A 24,667-nucleotide genomic window follows, 5' to 3' on the forward strand; every position below is an offset into this window, starting at 1 on the left:
GGCCGAACGACAGAAATATGATATAACTAAAAATCTTAAGATGAAAAATAGTTATAAATTAATCAATTATCCGAGTCCCACGGGTGACAATGACTTGGTGAGATTAGGTGATGTATTTACAATTTATATCCCAAGAGAAAACAGCACGTTTTGATAAACAAGTAGAATTTACTGCCACAACACCTGGTTCTCCAGACCATACACCTTTTCGTGTTAAATTTAATGTACCACTTACAATTAAACTTTACAAAGAGGGGGATATTGTTAATATGGTAATTGATAAATGGGGGTATGATATGCCTGATTTGGGTATAATTGGTTCTTTTCAATAAACCTGGAAGACCTACAAGATTTTATTTGGTCCCGTAAAGAAGACTATTACCCCCTTTGTGACCATAATGCGGTATGTGGAAACACAATTAGTGGCCAGCTAATACATGAGTTAGGAAGTAAAAAAATTACATGATAGCATAGCGATGATAAAGTATGACAAAGGGTCAAGACAATCATATAAATATACAAAGTCAGGGAATACAAACAGATTTAGTGGTGGGAAGATGGAATGGTATTACCTGTCATAGTATTAATCTCATGTATATTTCAAAAACATAAATAGTTATTTAATTTGAAATTAAATAATTTCAAATTCTTTTTTATCAATTCTATGTATTCACTCCTCAATTCTTGCTACCCTTACCACCTCTTCTATTGTTGTCTCGACTTCCTCCTCTTCCTTTGTTGACCTTTCTGCCCTTGTTACCCTTGTTCCTGCTTCCTTTGCTACCATTGCTGTTATCTCTGCCACCTTTGCTGCCTTTGTTAACCCTGCTAACCTTGTTTCCTCCTCCACCCTTGCCAACCCTTCCCTGACTCCCTCCTCTACTACACCTGCTATTCTTGCTGCCATTTCCTTCTCATGCTCTATTTTCACTTCTTTCCACCTCTCCTCTTCCCTCTTCTCCTCTTCTTCTGCTTCCCTCTTCTCCTCTTCTTCTGCTTCCCTCGCTTCTGTTTCCATTGCTTCCCTTATTACCCGAGCTTTCTTTGTTTCCTCCTTCTTTATCTTCTCCAAGTCCTCCTTCACCCTCTCCAACTCATCCTTCATCTTCTCCAAGTCCTCCTTCATCTTTTCGTCCTTCTCCTTTCCCTCCTTCTCCTCCCTCTCCCACATCTTCTCTCTCTCTCTTCCTCATCCCTTTTTACCCTTAAAGCATCACCCCAGAGTACATTATACATATATTCATCTGGATTTTGAGATATTCTTGTATTTATCATTATTTTTCTCACAATAGGGTACCAATAGGATTTGTTAACATTTTCTAAAAGATCTTTATATTCCATAACTTTGAGAAGTTCATTTTTATTTAATATTTTAAGCAGGTCTCTCTCTATTTGTGGGTTTTACAATGTCGGTATATGGCCAATCCTTAATTACAAACTTTCCTTGTTCATGTTCTGATCCATAAGGAATTAAAAATTTTACCCCCTTTTCTTGTAAGTATCCTTGAATACAAAAATTATAATTCTCCTGAAGTAGTTTTCTTGCCATTTTAATATAAAAAATTATTATTTATCTTCAATTGGGTCAATAAACATTTTTACCGTGCCTATAACGCTATTACAACATAAAAATAACGGTTTGGGGGTATTATTCCCATTCATTTCTGCATGTATTGCAATAGGATTACTTGAAATAGAGCCAAGTTTTCCAATACGCATAAATTGTTCTGATTTAAAATAACCGTGATAATATAATTTATTAGTTAGCCACTCCTCATCCTCCTCTATTTCTGTTTCTGAATGACTGAAAGAAACAATCTTTTTTACCATAATTGTGCCACCTCAAAAATAAAAGAAAGAGTATTATTACTACATTTTATTTCGATGGTTGGTGTTTTAAACGATTGACAAAGCGAATTAAAACTTGATGGTGAAATAGGGGTTGGAACCGTTTGATACATTTGAATATTTGCGGGAATTATATTTTGAACAGATTCTATATTAATCCCAAGCCACATACTACAATTATCGATCAACGACTTTACATCAACGATAAATTCAAAAGGTGTTTCCATTTTAAAAACGAGCTCTGCTTTACTTTTGATACATTTGCAAAACAGTTTGATGTGTAATCCAAGTCCAATGTGAAACATATCCATGTGGTTGTAATAATATTCCTCGAAACAATCGCGGGGTAATATAACTTTGATCAGTATGTTTTGCATCGTATACGTTTCAAGATGTAAACCTTTGGCAGTTATCGTGAAACAAACGGTATTCATATTATGATATAATAATTCAAACAGGGCTTTAAACTTGTTTGAATGTTTTGATCGAGCGTAAAAAAGCATTACTTATTTTAATAACGCAATGTTTCTTTACACTAAAGATCAATTTTTAAATAATTTATTCGCCAAGTTTTGTCTTTTGTAACTCTTGTGAATAAAATGACCCCAAGATTTCTTCTCCATGTAAATCATATAACTTATAAGTCCAAGGTACTGTATCCGTTACCCCAACGATTTAAAAAAGTTCATTAGTCCATCTCTTTGTATAACCCTTCTCAAAATGACTTTTCCATCTGTATATTCTTACAACATCACCAACTTTGAACTTTGGTTTTCTCAAATTAACCTTCTTTTCATAATCTAATTTTGTAACTGTTTCTGACAGTTTTTCTTTAGTAGATGAATGTACCACATTGTTATACAGTCACGTGAAAAAGTAAGTACACCCCATGTAAAGTTTTGACTTTTTCAACATATTTCAACATACAGCTATTTGATATTCATTTCAACAATATTGATAGATAAAGGTGATATAATATAACAAATATCATGAAACATTTACATTTTGTAGTCCATTGTATAATTTAAATAAACATAAATGCAAATTTCGCATTGTGGAAAAAGTAAGTACTACCTGATATAAATATTTGTATATCACCCCCACTTTTAGATGAAATGAATCGACACTTTTTAGTCCCACATATTACACATTCTCCCTTTTCATAAACTTTATTCGCTTTATTTATATCATACGATATATTTTTAGTTTTGGTTTTCTTTTTACACTTGATACAAGAACTCATTTTATTTGTTAGTTTAATTTCTTTTTGATTATGTCAATGTTTCCTTTAGAGCGACAATCAATTCCATTGTTTAAAATAAACCTTTTATCATCATAAGCCTCAAGAGCTTTTTTGTTCACCTCCTCCTTATATAACTGATGCGTATAACTTCTTATCGTATTCATTTTTCTAAACTCCTCTTTCTTTAAAGTTAAACAATTATAATAATGTTCAAACTCTATTTCTTCTTTGATAACCCCTTTCTTTATTCCTTTTAACTTCTTATCACATCTTTCAATATTATTATCATCAATATATTTATAAGCATAAGCCTTAGCTCTCAATCCGACACATTCAGTCATTACCTTTCCTCCGAATTCATCCTTAAACTTTCCAATAACCTTTTTATTCTTTGAGGAAAACAACTTATCAGTTGGCTTATAATTGCTCATATCAGACGAGTCACTATCCTCAAGCTTATCTGAATAAACATCTTCCGTCTTAATTTCTAAAATGAAACTATCCGTATCCATATAAAGTAGAGAAACATTATCTTGATATTTCTTCTTCAAGTTATTGTAAAGATAATCATACATTAGTAATTTTGATAAATCAAGAACCGTCGTTCCTATATAAATAGGTTTATCCATTTTAATACTCTCTTTTTGCAAATGAATAGCAACAAAGTTCTCTGAAAACACCACTTCTCTTTGAAAACTAGGTTTATTAATTAATTTTGCTGCTTGCTCGAAAGATGTAGTAAGTCTTATGTTTTCTCTATTCCTAAGATTTTCCATCGTCTTTCCAAATACAGAATTATTCATCAATTTATAAAAGTCTTTCTCAAAATCATTTTTTGCTTCGGTTCTCCTTTGTGTGTTAAAATCAATATACTTCTTCAACTAATGACTTAGGTTAAACTGTATAACTATGAATCTTCTTTCGTGTCAATCCTGCTGATAAATATTGCTTTAAGTTCCTTTGGTGTAAAACATAATTTTCTTTATCATATTAAATAATAAATATATATATATTTATTCATATAATAAATGTAGTAAGTTCTTTATCATATAATGTAGTAAGTAATTTTTCTGTTGGGTTACCTTTTATATTAAATGTTTGTTGATATAATCACTTCGCCATTCTTCTTTCGGACATTATTTGGTCGGGGCATATGGTAGGTCGTCGTGTTGATTATGGAGTTCTTCAGGATATTTCAAATCAACCTCAAAATAATGTCCAACTTCCGAATCATCCAATTCATTTTGTGAGGATGTAACGATGTTTTGTAAAACCTTTTCATAATCTTTCTCTTCAACCCAGTTGAGTCCTCCATAAGGTAGAGCTTGAGACATAGGCCATCCATACAAATTATTAGAATCGTAATACATCAGATAAGAACTATCTTTCGTATCATAATTAGGAAGATACTTATTGTTAGCTTTAGCATATCTCTAAGAACATACTTGTGATATTCCTCCTCTTTTAGCCTCTTCTATCATCAAAAGCATATCTTCATCACTGATTAAATCCAACTTCTGTTTCATCATTTTTAGCATGTCACTCCAAGCTAATCCAAGAGCAGTGTAGTAGTGGACGGGATCCAACCCATATGATTGTTTATTATGACAAACCATTCTAAAGGTTTCAAAGACATCGGCTGGTAGTAAGACGTCGGTTTTAAGATACAAATCATGATACTCGCCAAGGTCCCTCACCAAACTCGTTCCCCTCACCCCCCTCCCCGCCTCCATTGCAATCCTCGCTTGTGTTGCTATCTCTATTTTCATTTTTCTCCACTTTCGTTTCTTCCCCTGAGATACAGAGAGGGAGAGAGAGCCCACGCCTTTCGGTGGGATCGAGGGGTGAGTCCATCGACACTCTGACGGGTTGTCGTGATTTCCCTCCCTTTTCCTCATTGAGAGTTGTGTTTCCTCGCGATAGTTTCGCTCGTGCTGGTGTATGCCGAGTAGCGCTTTTCCCTTTTTTCCCCTACTTGTACAGAAAACAGTCCACCCTCCCCAAATCCATCTCGGCTAAGGCCGAGGGTTTTCCGATCGTCGTAATGTCGGCATGTTCCCGCTACGCGGCCTTTGAGGGCTTTACGCGGAAACATGGCGTGGTTTGCGTTCCCCATAACGAGGTCACCGTGGAAGACATCGCCATTGCGGTGGGTAACATAATCGGGCTCGAGAAAATCCGTGCAGCTTCACGGATGAATAAACGCCTGGTAATATTCGTAGCTGAAGAGCAGCTTGTACATAAATTGTGGCGACCGGAAAACCGAGAATGGACATTTTGTCCTGGTCTCCCCACTGGACACCCCATCCGTGAAAGTCTTGATATCAAATTGTCCCCCATTCCTGAAAAATGATTTAATTTTAAAAGAGCTTTCTCGGTAGGTACAGTGGTGTCGGAGATCACGATGTTATCTCTGGGGTGTCCGAGATCACGATGTTATCTCTGGGGTGTCGCAACGAGCAGGCTAAACACATCATGTCCTTCCGGCGGCAAGCGTACATTGTATTTCCTGCATCCAATGTGGACAATGTGCTCAACGCAGTATTTACGTTTTGTGTGGATAATCACGAGTACCAGGTATACGCGTCCACGGAAAAGTTAAAATGTTTCGGCTGTGAGAACTTTGGGCATCTAAAACAGTTTTGTCCACAAATTGGCCGAGCAGTGGCAGAGCAGACAACACCCCCTGATGGCATCAGTGATGCTGTGACAGAAAACGTACCATCGACATCGAAAACCTCCGAAAATGATAACGTTTGGGATGGTTTTACACTTGTCTCCTCTTTGAGAAAGAGGAAAACACCTCGGAATGTCCCTCCACCCTGTAAAGAAAAGAAGGTGGTGTTGGACTCCGATGCATTGGACTCAGTACCACCTGATAAAACATCGATGAATAATCGATATGAAGTATTGCTAAATGTGAATGCAGATCCTCTGCCTGCTGCCGATATGGACCCTCAGCCTCATGTTGAGGAGTTGCCTGCGCTACCTCCAGTTGAGGTTGGAGTGCAAACTCGACTGGGGGGGGGGGGGGAAGAGCAAATTTCGACCCCTCAGTGTTCCAACGCACCTGATGGCGATCGTTCAAATCAAATAGTCGTTGTACCGGCCAATTTAGAAAATGGACCTGAGCACAATGATTGTCCGGAAGAAGAACATCAAATTGTGCAACAGGTTGCAGAATCGCCCCTCCCCCGCACCGCCCCCCCCTCCCCCACACACATTACCCGGGGTTCTGGTGTAACCTCTCCCTCAACCTGTTCCTACAGAAACAGGGCAGGATGACACCTGCACACCACAGAGTATTCTGGTGTCTCAAGAGCCAGGGGTCCCAGATAGTGCTTCTGACATGTCTGAGGAGGAATCCTACGACATTGAGGAATTCCCCACATACAGTGATTCCAACGTCTTACCATCGCAAATACTCAAGTTTCTGAACTAGAATTTCAGAAAATGATTTATTGAAACAAAAGATCATTTTTCTGATCTACATGGGTTTATTGAAACGGCAAGGTGTATTATTCGCCGACCCAGTGACCACAATTTCACGGAACCCCAATGCAGTAGGCTCAAGAAACACATTGTTGAGGCAAAGAATGAACTAAAAGGATGATATGCATAATGCATATCTCCCTTTCCTTACCTCTTTTACATCTCTATGACTATTTTTGGTAGCCTCAATATAAATGGTGGTGCGAGCCATCTAGGATGCTCCAAGTGGTCAACCTTGTAAGGCAACGGAAACTAGATGTGGCTTTCTTACAAGAAACCCACTCTACTCCATCGTCTCACGCTATATGGAATCGAATGAGGAAAAAAGCAGGCTACTTTAGCGATTCAACCTCTCGTGCAGCAACAGTTTGCTTTCTAATTAATCCCCATTTTTGCCCGCTCCAACTCTCATTTCAGGAAATAATCCCAGGTCACTTAGCTTCACTGGATTTTGTTGATGGAGACATTAAATTTACTTCAATAAATGTATATGCCCCTTCAAAGGGCACAAACCGACGAACCTTCTATGACAGGTTACGACTCCACATTATGCAGTTAGACTTGCAGAAGTGCATTATAATAGGCGGTGATTTTAATTGCACCCTGCAACCGGAGTGCGATCGGAATGGCGCAGAACCTCACCCCGGACCAGCCAGACTGTTATCTAAAATAATAAGAGATTTTGGTTTTCAAGATGTCTGGCGGATACAAAATCCAGGTACCCATCAATTTACCTGGTGTAAGGTTGCCAATAATCAAGTGGCCCTTACCAGACTTGATAGATTTTATATGAATTTGCCATTTGCCAACCTCTCCCACACCACTGAAATTTCCCCGTCTGGTTTCTCCGACCATCACCTCATTACCATGAGTTACCGTGTCGGGTTATCTCCAAATCGCCACTCTTTTTGGAAACTAAACATTTCCATATTAGATAACCCCTCCTTTAGGAATGCCTTTGAGAGGGTGTGGTCCAAACTGAGAGGCTCCAAATCCAGGTTTAAGGACCAGCAATAGTGGTGGGACAACATAAAGGTCCAAGTCCAAATTGGAAGTTTCTGTCAACAGTTTTGTTTTCTAAACACACAGGTAGAACGCAGAATGAAAGTGGGGCTGGGGAAGGAGATTCTCCAGATTCAAACAAATTAAAAAACCCATCCTACCCCCAAAAAGAAACTAAGACTATGTGAGAAGAAGTCTCTTCTTAATAATATAATTTCTAATCAAACCCAAGGAGCGCTATCGAGACTACGCTTTCAGCAACTTTACCTCCTGGATTCTCTGACCCGGTTTTTCTTTGATTTTGAAACAAAATTTCCTCATTCCCTAATTACTGCTTTGAAACGTCCTGATAATTCAATCACGACCAACCCTGCACAAATCAAGAAGGATGCAGGACTCTTCTTCTCTACACTTTACCAGGCAACAGATGTCGATGCAGAACTTGTTCCGGACTTGTTTGATGATGTTTGACACTAACGCAAAAGCAAAGAACGGATTTGGAGATTTGGAGATTTGGAGGAATTTTGGGACTTGATTGGACCTGATTTGCTTCAGGTTTTCCTGGAGAGCTTGAAGAAGGGTGAACTTCCACTGAGCTGCAGGAGAGCCGTGCTAACTTTGCTTCCTAAAAAATGAAATTTATTGCTCACATCACAGTGGAGGCCAGTGTCCTTCTTGTGTACGGACTATAAAATTCTCTCAAAGGCTTTGGCCTTGCGTCTCCCACCCCGACTAGTAGACATCATACACATGGACCAGACTTATTGTGTTCCTGGTCGAAATATTCAGGATAATATCTCTGTTGTCCGAGATGTCATTGAAATCTGTGAAATTAATTATGAAAGTTGTGGCTTGATCTTCCTCGACCAGGAGAAAGCGTTTGACTGTGTTTCTCATACATATCTTTTTGAAGTGCTAAAATGTTTTGGTTTTGGACCTCTCTTTCTATCCCATATACAATTATGTTATTCAAACATATTGGCTATCTGAAAGATAAACAATGAACTTGGACCCCCCTTTTGTGTTGTGAGAGGGGTAAGGCAGGGCTGCCCTCTGTCAGGAATTTTGTATGCTTTATCCCTTGAGCCCCTCTTAAATACCTTTCGGAAGTCCTTGTCTGGTGTTAATTTTGGAACCCACCCCTTAAAAACCATTGCTTATGCAGATGACATCTGTGTCTGCATCAGACAGTCAGAAGACATTGATTTGATGATGAGTGCTTTGGACGTCTTCAGCAGGGCATCATCGGCCAAGATAAATTGGACAAAAACAGAAGCGCTGTGGCTTCAACCCTCTACCTACCCTCTACCTACCCCCTACCTGCCCCCCTATTTCCTCTCCCTCCTCCTCTCCCTGAGGGATAGTTTGTGAGGCATAACTGGGAAGGCTTGTTGGCACACATTGAAGTACTGTTACTGAAATGGAAGAACTTGCTCTGCCAACTGTCTTACCGAGGTAGGGTACGAGTCATCAACAGTCGGGTCACCACTAAGTTATGGTACAAGTTTCTTTCCTTTCAGCCACCCAAAACTTTGGTGGAGGACATACAAAAATGCATCACCCATTTCTTCTGGTCCGGAAAGCATTGGCTGAGACCAGAGATTCTAAACTTACCAACTGCAGAGGGTGGCCAAGGGATGGGCAATGTCAAGTGCCGCATCATGGCTTTCTGCCTACGAACAACATGGTGCTTCATGTCTGAACCATGTTTGGCCTGTAGACAGCTTACCAGCTGCATCGTACGTCAAGCGGGGAAGTTGGAACTTGCACAGGAACTGTTCCTGATGGACTCGACCAAGATAGACCTATCGATGCTGCCTGCCTTTCACCAAAGCCTAATGAATGCGTGGCAAGCCTTTACCTGTCTCTGTGACCCCTCGACTTATGTTCGATCCATGTTCTTCAACGAACCATTATTTCACAACACGGTATTTGGTGAGTGTGTAAATGAAAGCACCTTCATTCAAAAGTTTATAAATGCCTCAGTAACAAAAGTGTGTCAATTGAGAAACGCCACCAATTAGAGGTGGATCAGTGCTACCGCTCTGGCTTCGACGGTTGGCATTAGATCGCGTCGCAGAGTTGACAGCTTTTTGAAAATGGTGCTTCACATCTACTCTGCCTCAAATGGCTGGGCAAGCAACCCTCCTGTACCCACCTCTGAATCTTCTTCACCCTTCCCCAATCTTTGTCTATCTGGTTCTCTCAGTTTGTAACCGATTAGTTTTGGCCACTCTCTATCCTTTTCTGGGAGCAATTGAAAGACCCCGTATGTGCAATGCTTAAAAATCCTTTTTCCTTCGTTGTCCTCTCCTGTACCCTGTAGATGGCCTGTAGTCCTGCTGAATACCCCTCCCCTTACCCTACTTTGGGGTGGTACTATAAAAAGACTAGGCCGAAACGTGTTGGGGATCTTCAATGGAGAATTGCTCATTGGATCCTACCCACAAATTCCCTAATTCACCGCTTCTCACAAGCGATAAGTGAGCAGTGTCCATTTTGTGGACAAGCTGAAACCTTGCCCCATGCGTATGTACGCTGTGACCGGTTAATGCCTTTATTTTTTTTTCTTTGAAATGTTACTTGCATGGCAATCCTTTGTTTTTGATTTTCCTGCCTTTATTTTTGGCCCGACTGGGCGGTTCAATTCCCCAACAACAATTTTAATTCATTTCTTTCTTGCGCAAGCCAAGTTGGCAATATATAAGACCAGGCAATCAAAGATACGTAATGATTCGTATAGTACAGATGTTTTGGAAATGTTTAAAGCTCTCTGTGTGTCAAGAGTTAAGCTGGAATTTTGTTGTTGTTCTGAGGTACAACTCTTTGAGAAGCAGTGGTGTGTGAAAGATGCATTTTGCAAAATAGCTTAGGGTCAGTTAGTATTCACTATGTAGTTGATTTCCTTAATACTTGCTTATTTATTTACTTATATTTTGCTTATTTATCATGTAAAGGTTTGTGCAACTGTTGTGATTGTTTTCTTTGAATCATCATTTGTTTTTTTATACTTTTGTAATAAAAGGACATAGAAAAAGGCTTTCTTTCTCTTTCTCTTTCTCTTTCTCTTTCTCTTTCTCTTTCTCTTTCTCTTTCTCTCTTTCTCTTTCTCTTTCTCTTTCTCTCTCTCTCTCTCTCTCTCTCTCTCTCTCTCTCTCTCTCTCTCTCTCTCTCTCCCCTAACTTTGTCAAGGCGGGGGTACACCATCCTGGATGCGGGGGTACACCATCATGGATGTAGGCGATCTTTGTGTCGCTCCTGGGAGATTGATCGTCTGTCTCCGTGCCACGGTCTTCTAAGACAGAACTGTCCAGTGCCATCCAACAACAGCAACAAAGAAGCATTGAGGCAGAACAGAAGGCATGTAAAAAGCATGCCATGGAACAATATACCACCGACTACTAAATAAAGCCATATTCAAAAACTGTAAAACCCAAAGAACGAAATTGTCCACAGCATGAATAGAATAAAAGAGGAATGACCGCAGTGTGGGTCAAACCCTGTGACAATATCCAGTAATGGGCTGATTGGAAAACGCGCATTTAAAGCACTCTTAAAAGATGAATAGTACGATTGAGAAACACATATTTAATGCGCTTTAAAAAATCAACTCAACACCTCACAGTGTGTTTTGACATACAGTGTGTTCCCACGGACTTGAATAAACCTTATGATTCGACATACGATGAGATTTTTCGGTGTCCCTCATCGTTAATAACACACGACCCAAACAAAGCCAATGGTTTTTGTAATTTGCGTAATGTAATGCTTGACTACATAATGTAACGTTACTTACCATGCATTCTGACATACCATGCGCTCTTATGGGCTTGGGCTTGTTGAAACATTGTTATGATTTGATTTTTTGGGGTCCCGCATTGTCAATAACACTTTTTGGGATTTTACATATCGTGATTATTGTGAATACATATTGTGATTGTAGACCCTCATAAACCTTGTCTCTATGAAATAATTGGTAAACTAGAACGGCACTCAGTAGAGAGCAGACCTTCGCCTGGTTGGCCATATCACTCAATGGTGAAGAATCACTTTAAAATTCTACGAGCTGGATCCTGATCTTTACCAAAATTGAATCGATTCTTCCTTGTCACACACCCAACCTGTCCAATAAGTTTCATCCGAATGCATCCATAACTTTTTGAGATATCCTGCTATGTATTGTTTTTGGCCCTATCTCGCAATGGGTAAGAATCACTTTAAAAATTCAATAATTCTCATATCTGAATCCATATTCAGATCTTCATCAAAATCGAAACGAATCGTCTTTGTCAGACAACCAAACAGTCCACCAAGTTTCGTCCAAATCCGTCCACAACTTTTTGAGATATCCTGCTACGTATCGTTTTGGCCCTATCTCCCAATGGTGAAGAATCACTGAAAACATTCTTGTAGCCGGATCCGGATCTTCACCAAAGTCTAATCATTTCGTCTTTGTCACCTACGCTGCAACTCTGCCAAATTTCGTCCGAATCCATTGACAACTTTTTTGAGATATTTTGTTCACAAACGGACAAACAGACAGATCGGGGTGAAAACATAACCTCCATCCACCTTTGGTGGCGGAGGTAATAATGCGAACAGAGAAATGCTTCGCACTCGCCAATACATTTTTTCCAATCCACGTTTCAATTTTTCCTGAGCCCTCACAGCATGTGAGACTGTTCAACAATGGGTGTTATTGTTAGTGGGAGAAAAAAAGGATGTGCACAGTCAAAACATCTGTGTTAATGACATTTCAGAGGAACGGCCTCGGTGCTGGGATCAAATTGTCGACAGATTGCTGAACGAAGTGCAATAGAAAAGGATGGAGATTAGGTAAACAATGTGTCTTATATAGGTGGGGTGACAACTTTTGTAATGACTCTCAAAAATAAAAGTACTGTACGATGTTAAATCATGTTGAAATAGGCAAATTATTTAGGCTTGAAATGGTATTTATTGCAACTTGTTATTATTGCATATCTGTCACAAGAAGAGGGGGAGGAGGCGTTTTTTTTTTTGGGATACAAGACCGAGGCTCGTGAAAGAGATAACATTTATCACCAAAAAAAAAAAAAAACGGACTCGTAAAACATATAATAAGGGGAGCGGTAGACAAGATATGGAGAGAGGGGGAAGCACACAAGCACAACATTTGAGAGCAGGGACATCGAGAGATCTGTGGGAGGGAGATGGCTTGGGGGAGGAGGCGTGGGAAGGGGGGGGGGGGGGAGTATAAAACACATGGACACTGCAAGGACCTTCAGGAAAGAAGTTGGTATTTCAAAAAAGTGGATCTGGGGTGAATTAACTGGGATAGAAAAGATCAAGGTTTTGGATGGGGGAAGATAAGAGATGGTGGCGAACAGCTGTTTTAAAGACCTGGAATGGAGGAGTGGGATTGAAGAGAGTGAGGGAGTTTGTTCCAGAGGTGGGAGTAAAGAGGAATGAAAGAGTGAAGGTGAGCAGAGAGTCTTGAGAGACTTTGATTTTCCCTTTGCAGTACAAGTCCCCGACCGGTCCCAATGAATGTTCTTGTTCCAAGTAAAAGGGCACAGCTCCTTGAAAAATTCGCAAAACGTCCCAAAACTCAAACTTTTTCTGTAACTTGTCATAATAAAGGTGTCAGTTGAATATGTTAAAGAGTATTGAAAAAAGGCGCAGAAACCACATGTGGGATGGATGGAAAGGCAGACAGAGGGCGAACCTACCTCCTGGTTGGGGATTAATAAGTGTTTTATACAAGATCCTCCATGCAAATGAAACAAGCGTTACGCCTAGGTCCCCCGTCGGTGAAGTGATGCGAGTTGACAAAGTGGAAGACGCAAGGCGGCTATCTTGGATTTTGACGTGGCGACCCAATTTTCAATAGCGTTCTTCCTTATGCCGAGATACACCCACACACCAAATTAGAAGTTGGTACTTCGCTTATTTTTCAAGATATTCATCTCACAAGGTTCAGACACACATGGCGGTGGCCACCTTGGATTTTGATGTGGCGACCCAATTTTCAATAGCGTTCTTCCTTTTGCCGAGATACACCCACACACCAAATTAAAAGTTGGTACTTCGCTTATTTTTCAAGATATTCATCTCACAAGGTTCAGACACACGTGGCGGCGGCCATCTTGGATTTTGACGTGGCGAACCAATTTTCAATAGCGTTCTTCCTTGTGCCTAGATACACCCACACACCAGATTATAAGTTGGTACTTTGCTTATTTTTCAAGATATTTCACTCACAAGGGTCAGACATATATATGGCGGCGGCTATCTTGGATTTTGGCGTGGCGACCCAATTTTCAATAGCTTTCTTCCTTGTGCCTAGATACACCCACACACCAGATTATAAGTTGGTACTTTGCTTATTTTTCAAGATATTTCGCTCACAAGGTTCAGACATATATATGGCGGCGGCCATCTTGGATTTTGGCGTGGCGACCCAATTTTCAATAGCGTTCTTCCTTGTGCCTAGATACACCCACACACCAGATTATAAGTTGGTACTTTGCTTATTTTTCAAGATATTCAGCTCACAAAGTTCAGACATATATATGGTGGTGGCCATCTTGGATTTTGACGTGGCGAGCCAATTTTCAATGGAGTTCTTCCTTATGCCGAGATACACCCACACACCAGATTAGAAGTTGGTACTTCTCTTATTTTTCAAGATATTCAGCTCACAATGTTCAGACAGACATGGCATCAGACATACATGGCGGCGGCCATCTTGGATTTTGACGTGGGTTGCACCCACACACCAAATTCGAATGCGGGCCTTCGCCTACGCACGCACGCACGCACGGACGGAGGGGAAAACCATAGTCCCCCTTTCGCTCCGCGGTGCGACGGGGGACAATAAGGGTGTAAATTCAACTTGATGTTAAAGCATTCTCTACTTTGTGCTGTTGTTTGTACAATATGTGGGTATGGATCTATTACCTCCCCATGTAGAAGATACACATCCTCTCCACCAGATGTAAATCATCAGACAAATCATTTGGAAGTAGAAGTTGAGTGCATGTGCAATGGCAGCTCCCCTGTGGCACAAAGAGAAATACAGCAATAAGGAGTGAGATGTGAAGCTCGAGGCAAAAAGAGACCACAGTGGTTGAACAGGGAATTAAGGTTTGCGATGAAGGATGAGCAGAAGGAATTTGTTAGGGACAAAACAACAGGACTGGAAACAGGCTCTGATGGTTAAGTGACTAAGCAGAGGATTGCTACCAAAACAAGCATTCTGAGTATTGCGCTGCAATACATGTCCCCTACCGGCAGTCTGTCGTCCGGAAAACTGTTGGGGAAATTACCAAGGGTTATTTACTCACAGGTTCTAAATCGTTCCCAATCGCTAATTACCTCAGGACGGGCTCACCTGTGATTCGCACTCGTGACTTCGATTTATACACCTTGCAGACAGGTCAGCAGAAGCATGAGAAAAAAAGTTGTTAAAGAACCTTTCGAGTCGCTAAATATCAGTAATTTATTATATTTTCCGGTTCACGATCAATGATCGATGTGTATATATATGTTGTTCGGCTTGGCTCCGCCCCTCCCGAAAGCACGCGCTTTGTCGCGCTTTTGACGTTCGCAGACTAGGCTGAGGGCGCGCGGTGCGGCTTGAGGAGAACTCTCGAATAAACAAAAGATATCCATTTAAAAAACATTTCTTTTTTCGTTTAATTAACGATATCTGCCAAACCACATGCCCTATCGCAAATTCCAAAAGGACATTTTAGTAGACTGACATGCTGAACAGATCTGTGAAGTTTCCCCTCGATTGGATCAAAAATTAGGGAGGAGCTAGGTTTTAAAGGTTCATGCTTAAAAACGTCATAACTCTGAAACCATGTGACGCAAGACGTCATGCTCGCTGACTTTTCTGTTCGTCTTGGGTATGCGATTCTGCCTGCAAAGCTTGGCCTCAATCTGTTCAGCCGTTGCAGAGAAAAAGGGGTTTTCGTGTTTTCACGAAAAACAATATGGCGGCCGAACCACGTGACCTGTGACGTCATAATTACCATTAAAATATTCTACAGACCGAGTCCCCACTACGGTGAAAATTTGATCTCAATCGGTCCTATTATTGCAGAGAAAATCTTTTTAAAGGAAATTAAAACTTAAAATGGCACTGAGTTAAGGATCATCAGAATTCCCAAAGTTCAAAGTGCGATAACTTTGTCAAAAATGATCGAAACGTCGTGAAGTTCGAACTCGATCTGTACCCTATCATGAGGAAACCATGTGCCAAGTTTGAAATCATGAGCATTCAGAGTTTAGAAAAAAAAGTCCGGAAAACTGTTCTTTGCGTGACGGACTGACGGACGGACAGACTGACGGACAGACGGAGGGACGGCGTGCAAACCTATAGTCCCCTCCGGTGTACACCAGTAGGGGACTAATAACAAGGCAAGCCAAAAAAAAAATGACAAGGACATGGGCAAGGGTATTAGAAAATCATTATTTTTTAAATTTACATGGGGTAAAGACCAGGCTAATACAAGTGTGGAACCATTGATAGCTGGCAATGGAAGTTGGTGAGTGTTGATAGCAAGATAACAGGCTTTATAAATCATTATTTTGCAACAACATTTACAAAAGAAATGTAAAGGTTATTACCCTAAGTAAGGTTATTACTCTCTATGGGATGACAACATAGAGAGTAACCCAGTTTTAGGACCGGCAGAGAAGATAACTGAGAAGGAAGTTGAGGAAGTGTTACCGATTCGTGACTTCCGTTATTGTGGTTTTCACCCACTTGACGTAGTTCTGATATTATGTGCTATATTTATCTTCAAAAGGCTTATTATTCAGGAACGGTTATTTAAAGTTAAAAAGACTAACTTTAAATGATACAGGACACCGAACTGGAAAGACGAGAAGGTGAAGAGAAAACGAAGCAGGGCGACCCAAGTTGGAGAGGAGGCGTGACATCAGCGCTCCATAACGAGCCAGGTTTACCAACAGCCGCGAGGGGATTTTGAGTTCCTGGAAGGGACATCCGGTGATAAGAATATTCGCTGGAGTGGAGAAATCTGCGTAGACAGATTTGGGGCGCTGAGATTCCGACGAATCCTTGCCTCTAAGCATCGGCTCAAGCCAGAGCCGTCAGCCATTTTGAACCCCATGCTTCGGACACTGGTGAACGTTTGTTTTTTGTCATCTTCACTCCCAACATCCTACCGTCTGTCGGGGATGAGTGGGTGAGACCGCTTCGTCTCCAATTACGTTGCGGTTTGCTGAGGGAGCGGTGAAGGTGCGCCTCTGGAGGGCGCCATTGTACAGTTTGGCAGGAAGAGCATCCTTGCCCACTGTACATGCTTCGGATATCGACTGGAGAGCAAGATTCGGGCTTCGAGCGAATTTCGTTCCATCGACCGCCGGAGTGAATCCCATTCGCCTTGGGAAAAGTCATAGAGACATTGAGGAGTGTCTGTTCATTTGCTGGCAGAGCAGTGAGTCACTTGACTTTATATAAGATATGTATAGAGTGCACTCTTAATGGCCATTTGCTGTACCTGGTCTCCTGCTGGTTGGGTCCGTCCGGCATTTTTGATTCGGGGAGGAGGTTTTGTTGGGCCAAGGTTCCAGGCGCCATCTCTGCGCGGAGCCTTTCGGTCCCCGGCACGATGGCCCAGCCTCCCACGGTCGGAGCACCGCGCGCGCCAGGGGGTGAAGCTCCGACCTCTCCTACCCCCCCCCCCCCTTGAACCGTACGGATCGCCTTTCCCGCCAAGGCACGGCACCGACCATACAGGGCGGGGCCCGGCACGAATCGTGCACGCCGCCGCGGCAACGATCCCCGCGGATTCCCGCTGCACACAAAGCACACCACGCCCTGAGAGCTCGCGTCGGCTATCCGTCGCACTACGCGCTAACCCCCCGGTCTGGGTCGATGCCCGAGTCGCATTCTCACACCCACACGTGACCCACTCCTCTCTCGCACACAGAGGCGCTCCCATACACTCCATTACTACACTCTCCTGTGCACACTCTTCTCTTGCACACTCAGGTGCACACCACTCAGGCGCACTCACGCCGTTTGCACACTCCATCATCACACACCCTCGCGCACATCCTCACGCACTCAGACTACTTACGCACTTCGTTACACACTCTGTAACACCCACGGGTGTGCACTCTCCCAGTACACACCCAATCACGTGCTCTGGTGTGCACTCCTGTACACTCTTTACCACACGCTCCAGTGTGCATTCTCACACACTCTCTTCGGCCATCGCACACTCTGTTTCACACACGGTTTCACACTCGGTTTCACACTCTTCCCACATACACTCCGTTATACACTCGCACTTCGGTGCCGTTCGCACACGCCCGCCATTCACCCTCACACATCGCACCATGGACCTTCCACGAGCACCCGGGTTACGTCGCGATCCCAAGCGCGCCAAAAATCTTTTCGCGCCAAACATTTTCGCGCCATACACGCTCCTACTCACCTTAAGGACCTTCGTCTCAGGCTTTTCCGCCAACACCTGTAAACTCTCATTGGGGTTAGGCAGCACGACATCACGATGCAAATCCAGACTTTGCATTCCATCTCAATCTCCGATTTAATTTCTGATTCTATCTCTGCCATCTCTTCGGCCCCAATTTCAATTATGCACATTTCCTTTTCTATATCCAGCTCGACGACCGCCGGTGCACATAAAATTTTATTTCCCAATTCGGCGGCCGTCGGCTTTCCCAAACCCCGAGTCGCGATTTCTACCCCCTCGGTCAACTTGGCTGCGCTCTGCTCTACCTCGCTCTCCCCGCATTCCTCGCACCGCATTACCTCGTCGCGTCCCCTTGCGACCTCTTCGCTCAACCTGCGCCTTACGTCCTTCCCCATCTCTTTCGTTTCCTTTTTCGACGCCACCCTCATTTTTCTCAATTCGTTCTTTCGGGTGTCCATTTTGCTTTCCAGACCCTTTTGCATCTTTTCCAATTGTTCACCCATTTTTTTAATGTCCCTGGTTGATTTGTCCGCCATTTTTTTTTGTTTGTTTTGTATACAAGATCGAGGCTCGTGTGAGAGCTAACATTAATGACAAAAAAAATACAAACGGACACAAGACAAAATAAATGGAGCAGGAGACAAGATGGGGAGAGAGGGGGAAGCACACAAGTACAACATTTGAGAGCAGGGACATCAGGAGATCTGTGGGAAGAAGAGGGCTTGGGGGGGAGGAGGCATGGGAAGGGAGAGTGGTTGGGAGAGGTAAAAAAAATACATGGCCACGGCGATGACTTCCAGGAAAGAAGTTGGTATTTCAGAAAAGTGAATCTCGGGTGAATTAACAGGGGTAGAAATGATCAAGTTTTGGAGGGGGAAAGATGAGAGATGGTGGTGAACAGCTGTTTTAAAGACCTGGAGGGAGGAGTGGGATTGAAGAGAGTGAGGGAGTTTGTTCCAGAGGCAGGAGAAAAGAGGAATGAATTGAAGCTGAGCAGAGACTCTTGATTTTGGCAGTTTCACCATAAGAGGGTTGCTGGCAGATCTTGTGCGACCTGGAGGAGTATTTGGGGGACAGAGCACAGACAGGGATGGGGGGGGGGGGGCTAGGCCAGAGAGGAGTCAGTAGAAGACAGAAAGACCACAAACCTGCCTGCGGTGAGTGACTGAAAGACCCTCAGAGTTAGCTTCATCGTGGGAGATTCCAATCTCCTGCGAGGGGCCCGAGATGTACACCTAACCTAACCCTAACCTAGTGTTACAATACCGTAAGAGAAACAATACCGTTATACAGTTACAAAACAACCGTTACAATACCTAATGTAACAACCCTAACCTAACCCCTTGCCTATGTACAATACCGTAAGAGAAAATATTCCTCAAGTCAAATTGAGAAATTAATTATTTAATGACGGCGATTTTCTAATACCAGCTGCCCTTAGTTTGGGGCCAGAAAAGGAGAAACGAATATTATGTTCTAAAGCAAGGAAGAGTTCTGTGTTTTGGAAAATGTATATCAGTGGTGAATCTGGTGTCATACTTGTGAATTTCATAATTAAATTCAAAAAGATCACTGAAATTAATAAGGAAGTAGTCTATTGATGCATTTCTACATGGTTGAGAAGGTGGCCTTTCTACATGATGTGGCATCGCAAAATTTGAACAGATTTAAATGATTAAATTATTGGTTTGGACAAGTTCTTCAATTTCATTCAATTCTTCAATTCAATTTCCTTCTTGGACAAGTTCTGCATTTCCTTCAATTGGCCCCCCATTTTGCTTCCCAATTCATTTTTGGCCTCCTCCAATTTCCGGGTGGATTTGTCACTCTGGGTATCCATTTTTGCGGTCACTTTACCCATTTCTTTTCCCATATCTCTCAGGCTATCCTCCGTTTTGGCCACAAAGGCCATCATGTGTGTCATAAATAGGCCCATATCCATTGGCACCGCGGGCTCGGCTCTCGCCGCCATGTGCGAGGTGCCGCCATTTCCTACCCCTACGGCCGGCCCCTCATCACTGTCCTCCTCTTCTCCCAATTCTTCCCGGGGGTCCTGGGTTATCGATTCTAACTCCTCATCCTCCTCATTTACCCCACCGGCATTCGACCATCTTGGCTAGCCATGGCACGAATTAAAATTTAGGATTTTAATAATTAAATTTCGTCCGCTCTTAATTTTCGAGTGCGTTAAGCGCACTTCGGGTCCTAATCCAAACTCCTGACACCAATTGTTGCGGCCAATATGTACAATTGGTGTCCAAAATTTTGTCTGAAAAATTTGGTCCCAGGTTCCAAATCCCACTCCTGACACCAATTGTTGCGGGTCTTCCGCCAGCCTTCTCCCCTTACCAAGGGGGGATTAGTCCCCTTGTCTTTGACTGATCTGGCGTGACCCGGGACCTATTACGTCCCTTCGGGCAGCGCTAAATAGGGTTTCAGGACCAAATTCGCTGTTACCTAAGTACTAGTGTCGGGCAGGGGGGTTTAGACCCTATACACCACATGATCAGAACGCCTGAAAATATATATATAATTGTGTCTTTCCTTTGGCTTGCTTAACACAGCTGGATTTACTTGCAGAAAAACATGTTGTTCCCGGCTCGGTTAGAAATAGCCTTGGAATATCTTTCAACATGTGCCAAATTGAGATAAGACCCGGAATGTAAGAAAACATGTTGACAAGTTAAATTAATTAAATGTGGATGATTTATCATATAATTCTTGTTGCCTTCAAGTTAACCTTGAGTGGAGTAGAATTTAATAATGTATCCTTTGATTTGTATGTACTCAATCATTTAAACCACTGTTATATGCTTCATTGCCAAGTGTAAACAACTAGACTCCTTTGTGAGAACACTTCCTTTGGCCTTGCCCAGACCTGGCTTGTATAGATAAGGGCCTGAGAAGGTCACCCTATCTTATTCCCACATCCTTGCATTCTAACTTTGGCCCGTCTGCAGGAAGGGACCACGGTGGACGTCTATAGAGCCCGTTTTTCCTTTGTCTTCAGCAGAGAAGTTATCTGATTTTTTGCCTATATAATGACTTGTCATTTACTGGATTTTCCAGTGTGTGCCTCGGTTGTGTACTGCTTATGTGTAGAGCTTTACATTACCAGCCTCACTCCGCAATTGCGTTTGTAATTGATATTCATGAAACCATTGTCGCTCGAACTTTGTCTTTCTCTCCTTTCCTATAAAGTGAAGACCAACAAATCTGGTGTCAGAAGTGGGATACATCCAGCTACATGTTCGAGGTGGCTCCTCACTCCTCAGGTCGGGGGGAGGCCAGGCCGCCCGGCAACAATTGGCTGAGGTAAGAAATTTTTTTGCACACATAAATTGGAAAGCCTCTTCCCTTCTTTTGGGTGTGGCGGGCCTCTGTCGACTGTACCTGAGCGTGTCTCCCGAACCAAATTTAAGCAGAGCGCCAGTGGGTTAACGAATCAATTATGGAGGGTGCCCGAGGTTAGGAGGGATAACCCCTCAGGTTAAGAATACCCCGGCGTATTTCCTAAGTTAAGATTACAAAGGGGTGGTGAAGATCGGGCGGCGACCCGATCTCAGAACTACCAGGAGGGATTAGCCCAAGGAAGGAACGACGATGGGTAGTAAGGTAGGAAAAGAGGGAGAACCTTTAAGGAACACCCCGGCGTTTTATATGAAAAGAGAACATGGGTATGCCGCTTTGCAACCGGGCAAAGCATGGGCTGAGTTAACCAAGGGTCTGAGTACGCCTTGGCCGGAAGAAGGGTCATTTGCATTAGACAAGTTGGAAGTGCTATATGGGGCATTAGACGCCTTGGAGAAGAAAAAGAAGAGTCTCCCACCGGACTCGTGGAAAGTGTATGGGTGGTGGAAGGTAGAAGCCTTGAAGAGACAGGCAGCCTCCAAACAAGCGAGTTTGCGAGGGGAGTTGGGAAAATACCAGGATGAGCGAAACCAGGGACGAAAGAAGCAGGTTAAACAGATTAAGGCGCTTATGGCGCAGTCAAGCCAGCAGCTAATGGTAGCCCAGATGAACTCCGATGAGGAGGAACAGGATGAGGAAGGTGAAATCCCCGTTCCCTATCCTTCCCAAGGCCTTGGTCCAGTCCCAGGATCTAAGGCACGTACATCCCGACACCAGGACGCTGTAGGGGAAATGAATGGGCTACCCCCCCCACCTCCCCCCCCCCCGAACTCAAAAACCCCTTCGACCATCAGCCCCTCAGGTCGAGGACGATGGAGATAGTGGCACTGACACCCCTGGGTTCCCACCTCCGATAGGTCCAGGTTGGAAATTATACCCTTCACTAGTGGAGCATCAGGCACCGGTGGAACGTGCGATATAAGTGAAAGGGGCGTTCCCCGTGCGATGCGTGGGAATCAATGCGAACGGCGTCGTAGTAAGGGAACGGGTGCCATGGAAAGAGACGGATTTAACCGCAATGAAAAATAGGGTTAAGGACCTACTACTTGATCATCCTTCAGGAATAGTCCCACTTATGGCGCAGTGGTTTATCCAAGGGGACGCTGATTGGAGAGATATATGTCATTTGGGAGTGTCAGTACTGCCACCAAGAATTTGGGAACGGGCCAAAATTCGAGCGGCTTGGCCAGCCGAAGATCCCCAGGCCGCCGGGGCATTACTGGCCCCCATGGGCCAGCAACAGTGGGCCACCTTAAAGGCCCTACTGTTGACAAGCATCGACCACGAGGTAGTGCCTAAGGGAGGACCAGATTGGGGAAAAATTGGAAACATAAAACAAAAAGCAGGAGAAACGGTCGGTGATTTTCGAGAGAGAATAGAAAAAGCAATAGCTCGGTGGGGTGGACTAGGGCCAATCGAAATCGGGGACCTACCCGCTCCCCTGGTGAATAATTTTCTAGTAGAAGGGCTTCGGCCAGCACTGAGGAAACAAGTGCTGAACGTCCTTTTCGGTTCGAAGGGAATGGAAACCAATGAATTATGTGCGAAACTTGAACAATGCCCAGGCTCCTCAATAGAGGAAAAGAAGGAAATCAAGGATGAAATGTTGCAGATGTTGGTAAGGGAAAAATTGGCCCAGCAACAATTGAAGAGAAGAAAGGGGAGCAAGAAGAAGAAACAAAAGGGGGCAGAAGCAGTGGGAAGTGATAGTGAGAGTGGGGCGAGCGACGACGAGACACCCGGTCCGACACTACAGGTAGCCGTAATGCAAGTACCAAAGGGACCACAAGGGCCTAGCAGGCCAGGGAACCAGATGTGGGTACCACCCCAAACCCAATGGGCCGCTCCACCATATCCCACGCCAGGTCCCCCGCTAGGTTATTGGCCGCCGCAAACACCAGTGACAGGTTGGGCGCCACAATGGGGACCTTCTAACATGGGCCCCAATGTGTGTGTGCCCCCCAATTCGGGAGTGCCATACGGGCCTCATGCCCCAGGCCAACAGATTCCGAGGGGAGGGCAAGGGCCCCCACCTCCCTACAAAGGGGGGCGAAGGCCAAACCCACAGGGGGTTCCGGGACAGGGGCCTCCAGGGAAAGAGGCATGCTTCGAATGTGGGCAGATGGGCCACTGGAGACGGGATTGTCCAAATTGTCCAAGGGGACTACGAGGGCCCCAGGGACAGCAAGGGCTGCCGTATGGAAACACCTATTGATGGGACGAATGCGGGCCGCCAAAGGAATGTCCATTGATAACGATGACCCCAGATGAAGAACCGACCTTGACCTTAGATGTAAATGGGCAGCCACTAGATTTCTTGGTGGATACGGGGGTGACCCGCAGTACTATAAATAAGGGACAATTACCTACTTTGAAACCCACACGTCAGAGCATCCAGATACAGGGCGTTTCGGGAAAATTAGAAGCTCTCCCCGTATCAAAGGAAGCCCGAGTAATGCTCGGACCGTTAGAAGCTAAGCATGCATTTCTCATGACCACCACTGCCCCAACTAATTTACTAGGAAGGGATCTGCTGTGTCGGTTGGGATGTAACATTGCGTGTACTGAGGAAGGCGTATACGTCGACGTAGGGGAGTCGAACCGAGATTTGTTAATGATGGCATTACAGCGAGCCGGCCCCACCATGTATTGGTGGCGGTTGGAGGAGGGGGCTTTAGCAACATGGACCCATGTGCTCGACATGGTCGGAGCGGAGACACAAGAAATTCGCGACTGGCTAGAGGTACACCACATAGCCACAAAGTTGAAATATGACCCACCGCACTGTACAGCATGTTACGATGCGACAGCGATGATTGCTATTTAGACATGGCTGCGGAAGCCATAGGAAAAATTTCTGACCTCCAATTATCACACATATGGATTGGCCGAGAGGGAATCGGAATTGCAGTAACCTTGACGTCACGCCAGAGAATGAAAGCTAAGTATCCCGAGGGGGTGGTAGTGCACATTACCCTTAGCACCGCCAGAGGATGGCCACCTGAGAGCATTGGATGGATGATGGGCCGGCTGCGAAAAACGCCAGTAAAATATCAATACGAGGTTGAATAACGAACGATCCATGTGTTGGACAACAATGAAGGGTTCGTGATCAATTTGGCACCACAGGAAAGACGAGGCAAATTTGAGATGGTGGAACTACCACCCAAAGCAGGACACATGGTTAGAGCGGTCCCCACTACCCCAGGGG

The 24,667-nt window shown here is 43.6% G+C and overlaps 1 protein-coding gene across 1 annotated transcript in view; it reads right to left on the bottom strand.

Annotated features, from left to right (window-relative positions):
* LOC137439218 (multidrug and toxin extrusion protein 1-like) overlaps positions 1-24,667 on the bottom strand; it is a 183,650-nt gene that overhangs the window by 108,166 nt on the left and 50,817 nt on the right. Inside the window, exon 8 of the mRNA XM_078767944.1 lies at positions 14,528-14,625. Within this exon, the coding sequence (XP_078624070.1) occupies positions 14,528-14,625 (98 nt within the window). The remainder of the gene's footprint in view (positions 1-14,527; positions 14,626-24,667) is intronic.

Source organism: Myxine glutinosa, chromosome 14 (genome assembly GCF_964187855.1).
Source record: "Myxine glutinosa chromosome 14, kmMyxGlut1.1, whole genome shotgun sequence".
NCBI classification, from domain to species: Eukaryota; Metazoa; Chordata; class Myxini; order Myxiniformes; family Myxinidae; genus Myxine; species Myxine glutinosa.